At 40.9% G+C, this 15693-nt stretch overlaps 1 protein-coding gene across 3 annotated transcripts; it reads right to left on the bottom strand.

The window, feature by feature from the left end:
- Positions 1 to 881: 881 nt before the first annotated feature.
- Positions 882 to 10536, bottom strand: LOC138238430 (placenta-specific protein 9-like). 3 transcript variants are annotated; one of them, XM_069189251.1, is made up of 4 exons: positions 10201 to 10536; positions 2067 to 2158; positions 1660 to 1786; positions 882 to 1265 (listed from the first exon to the last, which is right to left on the bottom strand). In XM_069189251.1, the coding sequence occupies exons 1-4, from the start codon at positions 10262 to 10264 to the stop codon at positions 1231 to 1233; spliced, it is 318 nt and encodes a 105-aa protein (XP_069045352.1). In that variant the 5' UTR covers positions 10265 to 10536; the 3' UTR covers positions 882 to 1230. The 3 variants fall into 3 exon arrangements, with proteins under 3 accessions (XP_069045352.1, XP_069045354.1, XP_069045353.1); XM_069189253.1 differs by having other exon boundaries at positions 882 to 1206; positions 10201 to 10530; XM_069189252.1 differs by having other exon boundaries at positions 1209 to 1287; positions 10201 to 10535.
- Between the last annotated feature and the right edge of the window lie 5157 nt (positions 10537 to 15693).

The following is a 15693-nucleotide window of genomic DNA, read 5'->3' as shown; positions in this document are numbered from 1 at the left end:
AAAATGTTGGTAGAACCTTTTACTGGGCAAGATCTAGTTAGAGAGAGTAAGAGGGGCAGGGCTCCTGGTGAGGTGGACTCACGAGGTCCAGAGGGATCGGGCGCACAGGCCTGAGACTGAGGAGAATGCCGCTGGAGGCAGGCCAAGGTCCTCCAATCTCTCTCCATCTTCCCTTCTGGCTCTCCCGTAGAATTGAGGAGTCTTTAAGCATTAATTCCAGGTGTCTTGCTCTGGATCCAATGCCGTTATCTTTTTCGGTTGGCGCTGAACCCATAAATTCCAGAATTCTGTCCTTACCACTTTACCACTGACTTATAGTTTGGGTCAGGGGGGCTGGTGAAAACATCGATATATCACTGGACTGTGGCATGCCTCCCAAGACATGTCCCAGGAAATAAATGAAGATGTGTGTTTCACCGTTATCAAACATTGCATTCATTTTCAAACTTATGACTCAGCATGCGGATCAGGGACACTGTGCTGTAGGAGGCGGCTGTCCTTTAGATGAGATGTTATACTGAGGTCCTGAGTACTTGATCATTAAAGAAACAATTGTACTGTTTAAAAGAGTAAAGGTGTTAAAATCCCGGTGTCCTAGCTCATATCCATTTTCTACAGTGTAGCCTCCCTAATGATCTCCTTTAATTCAAACTTTCTTACTACTCCACATGACCTACTGTGAAGTGGTGCTGTTTGTGCATAATGGCTACACAGCCTCACTCTGGTGGGTGCCCAGCTACAGTGATGGATGAAGTGGGTACAAGATTCTCAGGGTCCTTTAGAATTAAAATTTGAATAGAGATGGTTTTTTTTTTCTGGCAGTTTATATGACATCAAAGCACAGAAGGGAATTGTTATTGAAATCAAAATTCACAAGGAAGTTGTGTTATTAAGAAGATTTTTATTACATTTCTTATTCATACATCTATTAATAACAAAACACGTTGCTGTAACTCCTCCAGTTACAATAGTAAAAATAGAAAAAAAATGTAGAGAAAATACCTGTAGCACAAATCCATTGTACTGGAATCTGTAACATTGATTATGGATTAATTGTTGTATTGGCACTGGCCATTAATATCATTAATGTCTGTTGGATGCAACCAGAATCGGCTGCTGTTTCGGTGATATGTTAAAGCCAGGCACTGCACTACCCTGTGTTGTCCAGTCTATGTTGCTGTATGAAGTGTTTTCTTCAGCTGGGATCTGCAGGATGAGAAAATAGGTAGCTCAGCCTGATGACAACAGTAGAGGGAGCCATTGATCTGCATTAGAGAGGAGTGTAACCTGTAATTGTGAGCAAAAAATGACAGACAGAAGATGGACCGATGACAGAGGTGTGTAAGGGCTTCGTTGGAAGATATGGACAAGTGATTACATTGGTATAGAGAGAATAGAGTTAACTTAGTGTTTTATTTCTAATACTGTACATGTGGTACAAATGGTCATTTGATAGGAGTTTTAAGTCTAGTGATAATGTGTTGTGACCCATCCCCTAAATGAAACTTTTGTCAAATTATGTCAATTACAAAAACACACAGAAATTGGAAAAACTGGATAGCTGAGAAAGGGTTTGGATTTCAGTCTTCAGTGTTACAGCCTGCTTCCCTTCAGTTTCCCACGGTTGCTAAAGTGCTGCAGAGAGAGCAGTTTCCTCACCCTTGCTGTCCAGAATGTCGATGACAGGACCTGCAGTATCCAGCAGGGAGCTCCACTCTGGATCCTCAATGGCATCGAGGAGAATGGACACCTCTGCCTCCAGCTTTCCTACTGCATCTTCCACACGCTGAGATGGACACAGGCCATACAAAATAGAGAGCACTGTGAGCAGAAATCTTTCCTTTTGCTATCTTAGACCTGGAATGTGACACTTTGGTGACTTAAGGGAAGACGAATTAAACTAATCAAAACAGGGGTAAGACAGACATATTTTCAGTTACTAGTAACCTGTATCCTTTGAAAAAATATTAAGCAAAGGCGGTGTAACGAGAATGTTATCTTGTGTGGTGTGGCAGTGCTAGAGTCCAGAATGCCGAAGCTCAGGATGAAGGTGTTCAGCCTGTTACCTGCTCCACTGCGTTCAGCTTGTGGTGGAGGGTACGGTGTTCGTGACAGGCACTGACATGGGAGGCTCTGGGCAACAGGCCAGGCCCAGGTCCTGTTGACAAAGCAGAGGGTGGCCGTCAAGATCAATCAGCTTCAATATGAAAATTAGCAGGTCACGAAGGGAAGGCGCAAAAACAAAATGCCACAAGTCATTTGTCTTACAGTGGAAGTCAAATAACGTCCCGTGGTTTGTCTCTTGTGTTTTTTCTAAATGTACTGTAGGTGCCAGACTGGCTCACGAGGTGGATTAAAAATCTGACTCAAACCATCATTCTTATTACAGGCCAGTTCTCGATATACAAGAACTATACATGCACTCCTGAGCAAAACAAAGCTCCTATAGGAATACAGTAAACTGGGAAGTTTGCATGTGAAGGTGGGTGAGAGTCTTGGTCCATTCCCAACCACAGACTTGACATCGTAAATTAATATTAAAAATAAGTATATAGTTGTACTAAGTGTCATTTTTTAACTGTTTCAGTTCATGAAAAACGTGAAGGCAGGACTGTTGTTAGTGGTGTGTGGTGAGAGGTGTGGAAAATGCTTGAAAAATGTGCCCATTAGGCATACAAGCATTGTGAGATGAGCAGTGCCTGGAAGAACAGTCATAAAAAGATTTTCCAGCTGTCTGTGTATCAACCAGTATATCCTATTCATCCCTTCATGTGTGCCTGTACTGGCTCCGACACTCTGACATGTTGCATGTTAACAGTGAGAACTTGAAGCATTCTAAATTAAGAAATGGTATATTTAAGTGCCACAGAAGCACAAATCAAAAGCATAGAAATTAAGAACTAATCTGATAAAGGGTTTATCTGTCTAAACCTGGAGCTCAATCCATAGAACTATGAGATTCTTCTTACATTGTGGGATAAAAGACGTCTCAGATTATCTTTGCTGAATTAAAATTCCAAACAGCCCTGAAAAGAGTCAAAACAAAAGGAGACTGTTCTGGCCATTCATTGGGTGCAGTTAATTGAATCAAGGATATAATGTAGCAAAGACTTAATAATAATAATAATAATAATAATAATAATAATAATAATAATAATAATAATAATAATAATAATAATAATAATAATTGCTTACACTTATATAGCGCTTTTCTGGACACTCCACTCAAAGCGCTTTACAAGTAATGGGGACTCCCCTCCACCACCACCAATGTGCAGCATCCACCTGGATGATGCGACGGCAGCCATAGTGCGCCAGAACGCTCACCACAAATCAGCTATCAGCTATCAGTATACTTAAGATATCACTGGGTATTTAAGAACACTGATGTTATTGTACTCCAATATTTTACAACAGATTTGATAAAATTGCACATTAGTTCCTCTTGTCTCCAGTGTTAAAACCGCTTCATCTTAATTTCCACTTGCAACCTTTGGTTGACCCTTCAGAATTTTGAATACTTGAATCAAATCCTCAGGATAGTCTTTAACTCTGTTAATGTCCCAAGAGGTCTGGTCCAGCCTCACTAAACAAAAAAAAACTGTAAAAACTGCAAGCTAAAAAAAAAAATCAACAGATACATCTGGTAGAAATCTTATCATTATTCTATACTGGGTATACACTTATATAACCAGCTATCGTCTTTCATAGGCCTTCTGTAATTCTGACAAAAGCCACTGAGGTAAAAAATTGCAGAGATGCAGAATCTGAGCATTTTACTTATAACAACCAAAGTATGCTTTTCTTTCAAGACTTGCTCCTTTTTATTTATTTTTTTTCAGATTTGAAGGTTGGGGATTTAAAGGAAAACAGAAACGATAAACTCAGCAGAGCGCATACTTCAGTATATTGACGCTCTCTTCCCTCATTACAACAGCTCAAGGTGACACAGAGGTGCAGCTTGTGCCAAGTTCCCTTCAGTGATACCGTCACAGCCTTTCGCCACATGTTTCTTATTAGAACCAAGATCTAGAGCCTGGAACACACAGCACTGCTCACATCTTGTCCAAAAGCCTTCCAATGTTTTTGCTCTATTCCAGAGGAAAACATTGGAGCTGGGAAATGGGTGGGCTCTGGATTGTTAGACAATACATTCCGAAATGTTTAAAGATGTGTGTGTTTTTTTCTAAGCCCCATTAAGGGAGTATACATTCCAGAGGGAGGTGTATTTGCTTTTCCATTGCTGATTTAAGACACATTTCTTTTGTGATTGTATTAAGTACACAAAAAGATATAACGGCAGCTAATGGCTACACTGATCATTGGTGCTCACCACCTTATGTAAAAGTAAAAAAGTAAAAAGTCCTACAGAAACATTTGTCATGGTTTTTAATTTCTTTGTTAATTTCCGGCATTATTTTAGATTTTGGAAGTGCTTGGCAGTTTCTGGCGGTTTATGTGACATCAAAGTTGACAATGAAAGCCAGACAATCTTAACAGCATATCACACATGGGTTCTGCAAAAATAATAGATATGTTATATGCCTACATAAAATAAAAACTAACATGTACTACAGTCCCTGCCATTGCCACAGATATCGGCACATGGAGTGCCAGTGACTTCCTCTATTTCCACTTTTGGTCCCAAATTTGCTACACCCTGCTGTCAGAGCAGTGCTAGAGGTAGCACCCTATCCTCAGCCATCTCCCCATCCACAAATGAGCTGCCTTGGTCTGTGTCTTTGGCCTTCTGCTGACCTCACAGAGTGCACTTCCCGGCAGTTAGACTCCTCCTAAGAGTGAAAGTGGTTTGGCTCCCAAGGTGAATGCAGGGCTGGCGGGGGGAGGGGGACAGGTGTGAGAGATCATTAGGAGGGCTTGGGCTTACATCAGGAGGAGGGGTCTTGGAGAGCTGCATTCCCTTTTGATAGAACTGGGCCTACAGGGCAGGAGCTGGCACCCTAGCAGCTTTGGGTGGCTGGAGCCATTCCAGCCTGAGGAGAAGTGAGGAGAGGTGGCATCATAACAGCCTTATCATAGCTAGATGGAGGTTTCTGTTTTGGTGTGCACCCAAATCATAGAGGACCAGTCTCAGGTCAAAAGGAGGCTTTTTTGGTATTAATAATAATAATAATAATTACTAACACTTATATAGCGCTTTTCTGGACACTCCACTCAAAGCGCTTTACAGGTAATGGGGACTCCCCTCCACCACCACCAATGTGCAGCATCCACCTGGATGATGTGACGGCAGCCATAGTGCGCCAGAACGCTCACCACACATCAGCTATCAGTGGGGAGGAGAGCAGAATAATGTAGCCAATTCATAGAGGGGGATTATTAGGAGGCCATGATTAGTAAGGGCCAATGGAAAATTTGGCCAGGACGCCGGGGTTACACCCCTACTCTTTTCGAGAAACACCCTGGGATTTTTAATGACCACAGAGAGATTCAGGACCTCAGTTTTACATCTCATCCGAAGGACGGCGGCTGTTTACAGTACAGTGTCCCCGTCACTATACTGGGGCATTAGAACCCACATGGACCACAGGGTGAGCACCCCCTGCTGGCCCCACTAACACCTCTTCCAGCAGTAACCTTAGTTTTTCCCAGGAGGTCTCTCATCCAGGTACTGACCAGGCTCACACCCACTTAGCTTCAGTGGGTTGCCAGTTGTGAGTTGCGGGGTGATATGGCTGCTGGCAAAAAGCGTTTCCTGGTTTTGTTTTGAAAACTCGAGAACCAGACTCTGTGACACTACAATGTGTAAATGTAACCAACCCCTTGTGTGTAAACAACTATACTCAACCCTTCGTATGGCCTTTCACGATAATGGGGATCAGTCCTTCCAAGTTTCACAGAAGAAGTATGCAATATTCTCTGGCAGGAAGCATCCTATGATAAGTGTGTAACTGTTCCGATATTAGATAACTATGCAATGTCTTAATCTCTTTCAGCTGCATTCCAGCACAGGAGTTGTATCATTCAGTGATTCACAATATTTGATTCCAGGAACCACGCAGTAAGAAAATATTTGGTGATCCCAAAATTTCAAGAAGTAACAGAATGGAAATCAAAAGTTACCAAGGGTGAAAATACTCATCTGTGCCATATAAAAATGAACGCCTCTAAAATACTGGAATTATCTAGTTTTCCCTTATCCTGTGCTGTAAATATCAACTTTCTGTACCAGGACCGACATGATGCACAATATCATCAAAAACCCTTCCAGATGTGTTTTTTGCATTTATGTTTCTTTTTGCTCTTATTTCATATTGCAGTTGTATTATCATGACAAGATTGGTCATTTTTAGGATGCAAGTGCTATTTATTTACTTATATCCCTTTTACAGTATAAAATAGCCAAGCTCTAACCAAACTATGACACTCCCACGCTGGAACACACATTTATCTGTCTGGGGACAGACTCAGGCTATGAGTGGGGTTACCAACTTAAGTCTTTACATCTGTGTCCATCATAACAGATGCATAACAGCAAGAAGATGCAAGGAAGTTGGATTCCGGCTATTTGGATCAACAGAAAGTGCAGCTTACTACCTGGCATGTGGATCACACACGGTGTCAGTTGCTTTCCATGGCTTTTTCTGGTGTAAAGAAATTGAAGTGACCTGATCTGCACCTCGCCGATATAGAAGAGAAACCCTGGCCTGGCTCAGATGTGTTAATGTAATTGATTTCTTTCTACAGCACAGCACAGAGGAGTCCTATGATCCAGGCCGTTACTGCTGAAAAACAGCTGAGATCGCATCTACACTACATGCTCAAAGCATTCAAAAGTAATGAGACTCCAATTGCACTGAAAGCCTCTCGTTGTTACCTAATAGTAATGCATGGCCACCCAATTGCACCGGATCTCTTTTTAGTCCTTTGCTTTTAGTAGATGACATAAGAGTTGAATTTCCCCAAGTCTTGTCTTCGTCTTTTTAATAACCACCATAACAAGGTAACTCAAAGGCACGACTAGGTCTAAGTATGCATTATTTTGTATTGTGGATAAGAAAGGGTGTGTGTGCTGATTAATACTAAATGTTACATGATATAATTTACGCACCCATACATTTTTTAATCGCTTTATCCAATACAGGGTCGCTGTATTGGAGCTGGGGCCTCTCCTGGCAAGTAAGACAGGGTACCCTTTTCACTGGGCACCACTTTATTACAGGGCACACATAGACACAAACATGCACACACTCACACGAGTGCCAATTTACCTGGAAGGCAATTCACCTACCAGTTTGTCTTCAGACCTTGGGAGGAAACTGGAGCACCCGAAGGAAATGCATGTAAACATGGGGAGACAATACTGTACAAACTCCACGCAGATCGCACCTCAGGAATTGAACCCAGGGCCTCAGTTAACCAAATTAAACCACTGCACCACCATGCAACCCTATATAGACATAACATAACAAATAAATATGAATTGAAGGAGTTATTATTAATATCCGCTTTACATTATCTTTCTGCATGTTTTCTTTGAAGGAAGTGGTGTAGATCTAGAACATAACAAATCACTGGGATGAGGATATCTTTCCCAGTCTACTCTCACATGCTGAAGCAGATTTACAGTCACTTTGCGTTCTCCCTAACATGCTGCTCTGTGGTTTATTGTTCCATCTCTTCAGGCGTAAGGCGGGCAGTGGTGAGCTCTAAGTGTAAAAGCAGCGCTGGAATTCAGCCTCATATAAGTGTGTGTCCCCAAGCCCTGCCTTTAAGTATTCATGGTTTTCAGGCATTCCTCATAAGGAATAAACTGCAGTTTCAAAGCGCTGTCCACTACTACCTACAAACCTAAGGAGCTACACAGCAGAGACCCATTTGAAGGATTGATCACACATGCAGAACTGGGCTGCAGCCCTTGTGAAGCCTGGTTTAACTGACCTTTCCTAAAGATGGGAAAAGATCTCTACAGCTTGCTTTGGTAAAAATATATAGAGGTTAATATGACTGATATCCATTTAGCATAGTTTAAACCCACTCAGATGCAGTTAAAGGAAAGTTGGCACTCAGTAAATGTGTTCACATACTGTAATTGATCTACACAGACCCATTAACACACCAACCCACAAAGATATGCACACTGATTTACAGACACACAGAGAAAAACATGTACAGATACACAAAAGCCATTTACATACAGACACGCAGAACAACAGACTTACACAAACTTTGACACGTAGAGCAAAAACACTACATACAGACTTACAATCAGTGCTCACACCCCAAGACTCACACAGGCCCAGTTGGAGAGACTCTGCTCTTGTGTAAACACTGTTGTTTCTAATGAATATTTTCTGCCGGAGTGCGCTGAGTGGAGTGTGGCACCCTGCCAACCAAGCTGCGTAAATAGACCCTTGGAGAGGAGAATGCTGCTTTGGCAATCAAAAAGCCAGGGTTCAAGGATTAAGAGCAAGATTCAGTAGAGAATTGTTGGGTTTCATAATTTATGTAAATGTGCCTGGCTATACATGAATACTGGAGTTGTTAGAGATGTGTTTAGATTAGCTGATTTGAATTTAAGTACTGCTAAGAGCTAATAATGGGGGGGAAATCAGAGGATGGAAACTGGCCCTCTCTAGCCTATAAGAAAAATCTATCATTTTTAGATTTTGTTAATGTCTTCAGATTCAGAAAGGTTTAAAATAGAGAATTCTGCTAAGTTCCTGTTCAGATTCCTGGATCCAAGGGTTTCCCTGGAAATTAAGTCAGAGGAAGAGTCCTTTCAAGGATATAACACAGTTTTAAATCCTGAGGACTAGAGTAGATCTAAAGAAAGAAATAGAAGTCATAGTTATAGAGGTTGTTTCTCTGAGTTCTTTAAAAAATGGCTGAGCAGGCCTGGTTAAATGAGCTGCTGGCAACTAAACAAACCAAGTGGTGTGGATCAATTTCATTCAGTCTTGACTTTTCGTAATATATGCTTTATAAGGGAAACCAATATAGGCAGCTCTATTTTTGAATTATTTTTGAATTGCAGTTCATCCTCAATGCAGGCTATTTGGACATGATTTTCACCTAAAAACAGATCTGGTGATTTTTCCTTAGCAGCAATCTTGGCAGTTCAGTGGGAAAAAGATGCAAATCTCACTTTTTATGTTTCCACAAACCTATTGTGACACAGAGAGGACTGGGTTTGTTATTCATTAGGTCAATAAGTAGATGGAAGCTACATAGGTCACCGGTTACTGGGATTTTCCCAGTTCAGGCCAGATTTTACCACTGGCTCACTTTGTCGTATCATGTTTGCAAAACCCTCCTCAAGTATCCTTTGGATGAGATGTGTGACAGCCAATCTCCTGTTATAGCACCAGTTTTTGAGGATAGGTGATCACCTAGTCTATATACAAATTCTCTACAGAGGTTCTTTGGTACTAATCTTTATATCTTTTGAATTGTTCATCTGATAATATTTCTGTCTGGGTGATGAAACCTTATTAAAACAAAACATCCTAGCCTTTCGTAACCTTCAAGACTACAAGAGATCTACAGTGGCAGCATACAACTGCTGTACTATGCAAAACTTTAACTTGAACTTAAGAAGTCAGGCTCACCAATGTCCCTGGAAACACTCTTCACAACATGTAACTGTAACACAAGATTAAATTAATCAAAGAGTTCCAAAGCAGGTTTTTGGCAAAAAAAAGTCTCTCATTCGCTCCTTTCAACATCTTGCAGAATTATAGGATCTGTCAAAATAATGTGCCAGCAATAAACCAAGTTGATCAAGAACAACATTTCATTAAAAACCACCAAACAACACATGAGCAAGAAAACAAGCCCTCATTTCTACACAAAACATGCACTTGAAATTTTTGTTGGTGGCTGTTCAAATCTGCCTCTCGATAATGCCTTTTGCAAAAACTTTTCCTGACTTATTTAGTATACACAGGATAACTTTTAAATGTTTTTACTTTTCTCAAAAATGCACTAGCCCTTTCTCACTGAATAAACACATCTCCCCACATGTTCCCACTTTGCATTAAATAAAAAGTCGGTTTTCCATATATTTACAATTTGATATTGTTTAATTATTGCTGTACTTGCAGAAAATATTGTAATTCTTTGGTTCTTTCTTTAGCAGCTAAGACAGGATCCTCAGTTTCTGCCTTGACAGTGTCGAGTATGGGATCGTGCCTTGTACCATACACCACACCTTGGAGCTGTCCGTCAGTCTCTTACCTGCCAGAGCCTGGCCAACAAAGAGCAGCAGGAGCACAAGTGTGGGAGAGGTGGGGTGGGCCATATCTGAGGAAGGGAATGGCTGGCCCTCTTCTGAGTCCCTGCAGCTGGAGTGGATGAGAAGTGTCTCTGTCACTCAGTGGATCCAAGAGAAAGAAACTTAGCAAAGGGAAGGGAGTGAACGAGAGGGAGAGAGGGAAAGAGGGGGTCTGTACTACAGTGAGATCAGATGGACTGCGAGAGGAAATTCTTTAGAGCTGAGCCAAGACGTTAACAGCCGTTTTCCCTTTTCTCTCTTTCGCTCTCTCTCTTAGTCTCGCTTAGTTTCCTAATGAAAACATTTAAGCAAGAACAAAAGGCTCCTATGACAGACAGAGAAAGAGGGAGGGAAACTGGAGGGCTGGGAGTGGGAGGGGGCATACCTCTACTCTCTAGCCCAGCTCCAGCCAAGCTATAAATGCTGGAGCTGACAGGGATACAGAGTGGTTTTGAGATGAAGGAATGTAACTCCATATTATTGGATCCAGCATCCAGAAGGTTTTGCTTAAAATAACAGCAGTCTTTAAATTTGGGAATTGCCTTAAAGGGCCCTCAGGTCTACCAAAAAGAAAAGTGATATAAGCCACAGTTTAAATATTACATTTTGCAGGGAAGCATTATCAAGGAAAGAAACAGAATTCTGATTTTGGATCAGAGGTTTCCATGGCAACAGTATATTTACCCAAGACATAACCCAGCACAGTACTGTACTGTTTATGCTCTTCAGAAATAGGAGCCTTATCACTTTCTTCACTGGGATATGATCCCTCGGGATCACTGTGCTTCTTTGTCAACCATCTAGAACAGAAACATCAGAGCAAAACCACTTCCTGCCTATGTGAGTCTCAATACAGGGAGACGGTTATAGGAGAGCAATTCTAGAAACAAAGAAAACATTGTATATCAATAAGTAACATATTCCTAATACTATATTATAACTCTGACTATATAATAATATAACTCAGTGTCAAGTGGGCATATTACAATATGCACCCAAGTTTCTCAAAGTTCTACATCATATTTGTGTGTGTAACAAATTCCTTTCACATGTATGACATCCTTCTTCAGTCATGGCATTGTGGATCTCTTTGAATGTGTGGCACAACAGCCTGAACAGATTCAGAGAGCTGTAATATTGTTTTTTCATTGTGAGTGTGTGGGGTCTCTGCAAGAGGTACAAGTAGCAGACAAAAAAAGAAACACCTGGATAAGGGAGACCAAGTACATAGAAGGCAATGGCTTCCATAAAGTGTGACTCATGAGTTAATTAAATAACATCCCAGATGCCTAGGATCATGTATAAAATGTATAAAAATGCTGTGTGCTTGTAATTATGGCTGGCATTGCTGCAAGAGGAAACCCTTAGTGGCTTTGAAAGAAAGGAGATTATAGGGGTGCAGGAGCTTCAGTGGCCAAGACAGCTCAACTTGCTGCTGTGGCATGAGCAGCAGTATCTGAGGTGGTCAGCATGTCACTCCAAGGGTAAAAATGGCAGAATGCTCTGGTCAGTTGCAGAGCACAAATCTCTCACCACACCACGTAATCCTTGTGTGCGAGTCCATTGGTGCAAAGAGCATGGGCAATGGACTGCCAGGCAGTGGAGGAAAGTGATATGGAATGAACAAACAAATATGTTGTACATGTGTCAATCAAAATGACCGAGTGCTTAGTTCCAACAGTGAAGGGTTCTGGTAGTTCACAATGTACTGGTGCACATTTTCCTGGCATGGTTAGAGTATTTTTATTCCCTTAGAAGGCAAGACCATTGCTAATCCCTACTTTGTGGTACAGAGTGAACATCTTCATCCCATGTCCCTGCAGTTTTTTCCTGCCAGCGAGGATGTCTTCCAGAATGACTGCCTCCATCCACAGACCCTGATGTTCTGCCATCAGATCTGAACCCAATTGAGTATTCATGGGATATTCTCGAACAACACCTGAGACACCGTTTTCCACATCCATCAAACAACTGTAGGTTGATTGACCTTCTCATGGAAGAATTGTGCCACACTCCTGCTGCAGAATTCCGGACTGTCCGTATCTTTTGGCCCAGTGCCCAATTAAGTAGTGTAACTTTACATTGGTGTTTCCATTTTTTTGTCAATCATATTTTATTTTGTACATCACATGGAAGTAAAGTTGTGTGGAGCATTGCATTGGCAAAGAAGAGTACGGCAAGCACAGGCCTCCCAGGTTGATGAGAAATGGCACCCTGCCTGCCAAGCCATTCTAAGTTAAAACAGACTGACAAACTGTTACTAAATAGAAGAGTATCTCTTTTATCTTGGCTCATGTATGAAAACAGTCGGTCATATTCATTTTCTGCTTGTAATGGGATTGAAATCTCTTAAATGCTAAAACACTGTTGTTTTTTTTTTACTTCTTACTTGGACCACATAACTTTGACTGCTAGAGAAAGCAGTTTACTAGAGCCATACTAATCTTTCACACAGGATCTTGATTCAGTTTAATCCCATTAATGTAATTGGACAGTTAACTGAAGAACCGCTTTTTGAGAGTACTAAGAAGGCTGCATAGATAGTGTTGTGAAAACCCAAGACAAATAATCTTTTCTATATGTACTGTATATTGAAAGCAACAAGGATACCATGACAGCAAACAATGTTGCAATTTACTAGCTATTAAATGTTTAATGTTTAACCTTTAAGCTAAATATGAGCTGTAACATTGCAACCAAATTGCCTATGTATACAGATAAATGCCCCTGAATCCTGGGATGGTGCTTAATTATGAGCAATTTCCAAACACGGACCAGTACGCATCACATACATACTGACCAGCACATTCACATGTCGTTTGTGCACACATATGGACAAACAATAGATTGGATGAGCACTCACGTCACTTAAACAAAGCACACACCAAAGTAAAACCCCTCACACACAGTATCAGAGCAGCACCAGACACGAGTCACACTCAGAGTGCTTTCAGGAGCGGGGTGGGCCCTGGCTGGCCTCTCGAGCTCACTGTCAAGTGCTGTCGTGTGTGACTGGCAGCTCTGGAGCTCCGCAGGGGGAGGGGGAACTGCTGCGCTGGCCTCCCAGTGGACACCACTGCACGGGCAGAAGCGCCATCCTTCACTGACCTCTCCAGGGGACACAGGTGCCAGGAAAGTGTCCTAGACGTTCGATAGACAAGAACAGAGCAGCTTCTCGGTTGTAATAGGTGTATATCTCATGTAATGAATTTGGAGTAAAGCAGGTTGGCACAGTGTTGTCCCATCTGTGCTTAAGTCCTGAAGGCCCGTTTTCACATCCAGCCTACAGCTTAATACGGCAGCTTAATTACAAAAGGTGTTAAAACAGTGTGGACTCTCCTTCCTTGAGTGGTATTCTGGTGTGTGCGCCAAGAGCTTAGTGCCATACTTGCTTTACTTTCAAAGCATTTTACTCCAGATAATAAAAAATGCTGCAGTATCTTCGAACTTTCATTTAACTGACAGAACAACTAAAATTCCCTTTACAAGTTTGCAGTAAAGTTAAAAAATAGCTTCTCCTCTCTCCAGGAGATGAATGTTAAGAGGTACTGTTCGAGGGTAAGAGACAAACTGTTTCACATTGAGGAAAATGTAATTGATCCTACTTAAAGCATGTATCTACAGATGTACTAATTGGCTATTACTTTTCTATTTTTCTAAATGTGGATGTAGCCTACAAAATTTATGAACACCATTTATAAACCAACTTGTTGGTTGAAAGGTGACATAAATGGTTAAAAGATTTTCAGTCAAAAGAAGCTAATTTAATCACAAAAAGGTGTTTCACATTTCACATCTTGATGAATAGATTTGTTTGTGAAAGTTGCATGTTTTGGCACAGCATCATATATTTTCCTTTTCTTACTGCCCTGCAGAGAATAAGCAAAATCTTTGGCCCGTTTCAGCCCTCTCAAGACTTCAAAGAAACCATGAGATGTTTTAAAAAATGTAGGCATTTAAATCATTCGCTCCAAATTCGCAAATGATAGTAATGAACTTGTCATGAAATACATTTTAAATTTCTCATTTCTGACCTGAAGTCCTAACTATAAGATTTAAGAGACAAGGTGAAGTACCTAAATGTGCTGGGATAATAGTTATTACAGGGAAAAAATGAGCTAAAGAGTATGATGAGAATTAACTGACAGTCTGCCTTTTGGTAACAGAATATTTTCTATATGTTTGCTACCCTTAAAGATACAGCACTCACTGACCATGTTAATTTTACCTTTGAGATAATTTTGGATATTCTAAAACGAACTTTAGAAGAAATATATATATGTATTTATGTATATTTATTATGCAACATTAAGCACAATACTAAAAGGTGCAACTTTTTTCCTAAATTTAACACAATCAAGGGCTAAATACTGAAGATAATATTTGTGGCTTCCACCCAGTGGCTGTACTGTATATCTTCTTGGGGAGGTAGCTGATTTGTCTGTTGTGGGTGCTGAGCTATGGGTGGAGTTATTGTCTGTGAGAATCACAGCAAGCAGGATCCTTTCATCGACAAATGAAGACTTGCAAAATCACTTAGTTGAGACATTTCCTTTTTCTGGAAACTTTTATGCTAAAGGAAATGAGCTGTAGTTCACCACCCCTTCAGAAAACAGGGAATCATGTGGTATACTGCACTACAGCAACTTTGGAAACAGTTTATGTCGGTGCATTTCATGAGTCTCCACAGTGATGTGTCCAAACCCGACCTTTAAAGCATATGATCCTAAGTGTGAGAAAAACAAGTCAAGAACTCTTATACAGGGCACAGGCTTAATTTGTGATTTTGCATAAGGGACTTAAATGAATGGCGTAGGAGGTACTTAACGCATATATACTGTATATATGGCCCAGAAAAATGGAGAAGGTTTAACATTTGCTAGGCTGTAACAGAATGTTCATACAAGAAATCAAACCATTTTTCCTTATTTGACAGTAACTACAACAGGTAATAGCAGATTAGCCATTTTTGACACTCTGGATTTGACAGTGACACTAATAGAAGAGGCCCGATGTTGATTAATCTTGATTATTCATCACATAGGCTCCATGTGCAGTGACTCGAGGTATGGATCCAACATCTGCGTGATTAAAGTTGTGCTTACGACCAGACCAGAACTGAAGTGAGCAGCCCGGATATTTTATACACATGTAACAGTCCTTTGCCATTGCTGGTGTGGCTGGAGGTCCATTTATAATATTCCCTGTGTTTTGAGATACATGGTTTTGATTAAATGTTAAAATGTGTAATATATAGAACACTGACTTGCACATATAGGTGATTCTGAAGTGCTAACAAATACAGAACTCAGAAATAGTGATGTTCACCATTTTTCCCATGGTACTTCTATGCCCCAAATAGTATCCTTCTGAAAAATGACTTGTATCAGATCCTCTGCTGTTTGAGCTTGCTCCATTTTATGCATAGCATTGTGATAAGTTTGTTTTTGTGCCAG

The sequence above is a fragment of the Lepisosteus oculatus genome, chromosome 4, assembly GCF_040954835.1.
Source record: "Lepisosteus oculatus isolate fLepOcu1 chromosome 4, fLepOcu1.hap2, whole genome shotgun sequence".
NCBI lineage: Eukaryota > Metazoa > Chordata > Actinopteri > Semionotiformes > Lepisosteidae > Lepisosteus > Lepisosteus oculatus.
The sequence above is the reverse complement of the archived record's forward strand: the minus strand, read 5'-3'. Positions and strand labels throughout refer to the sequence as shown.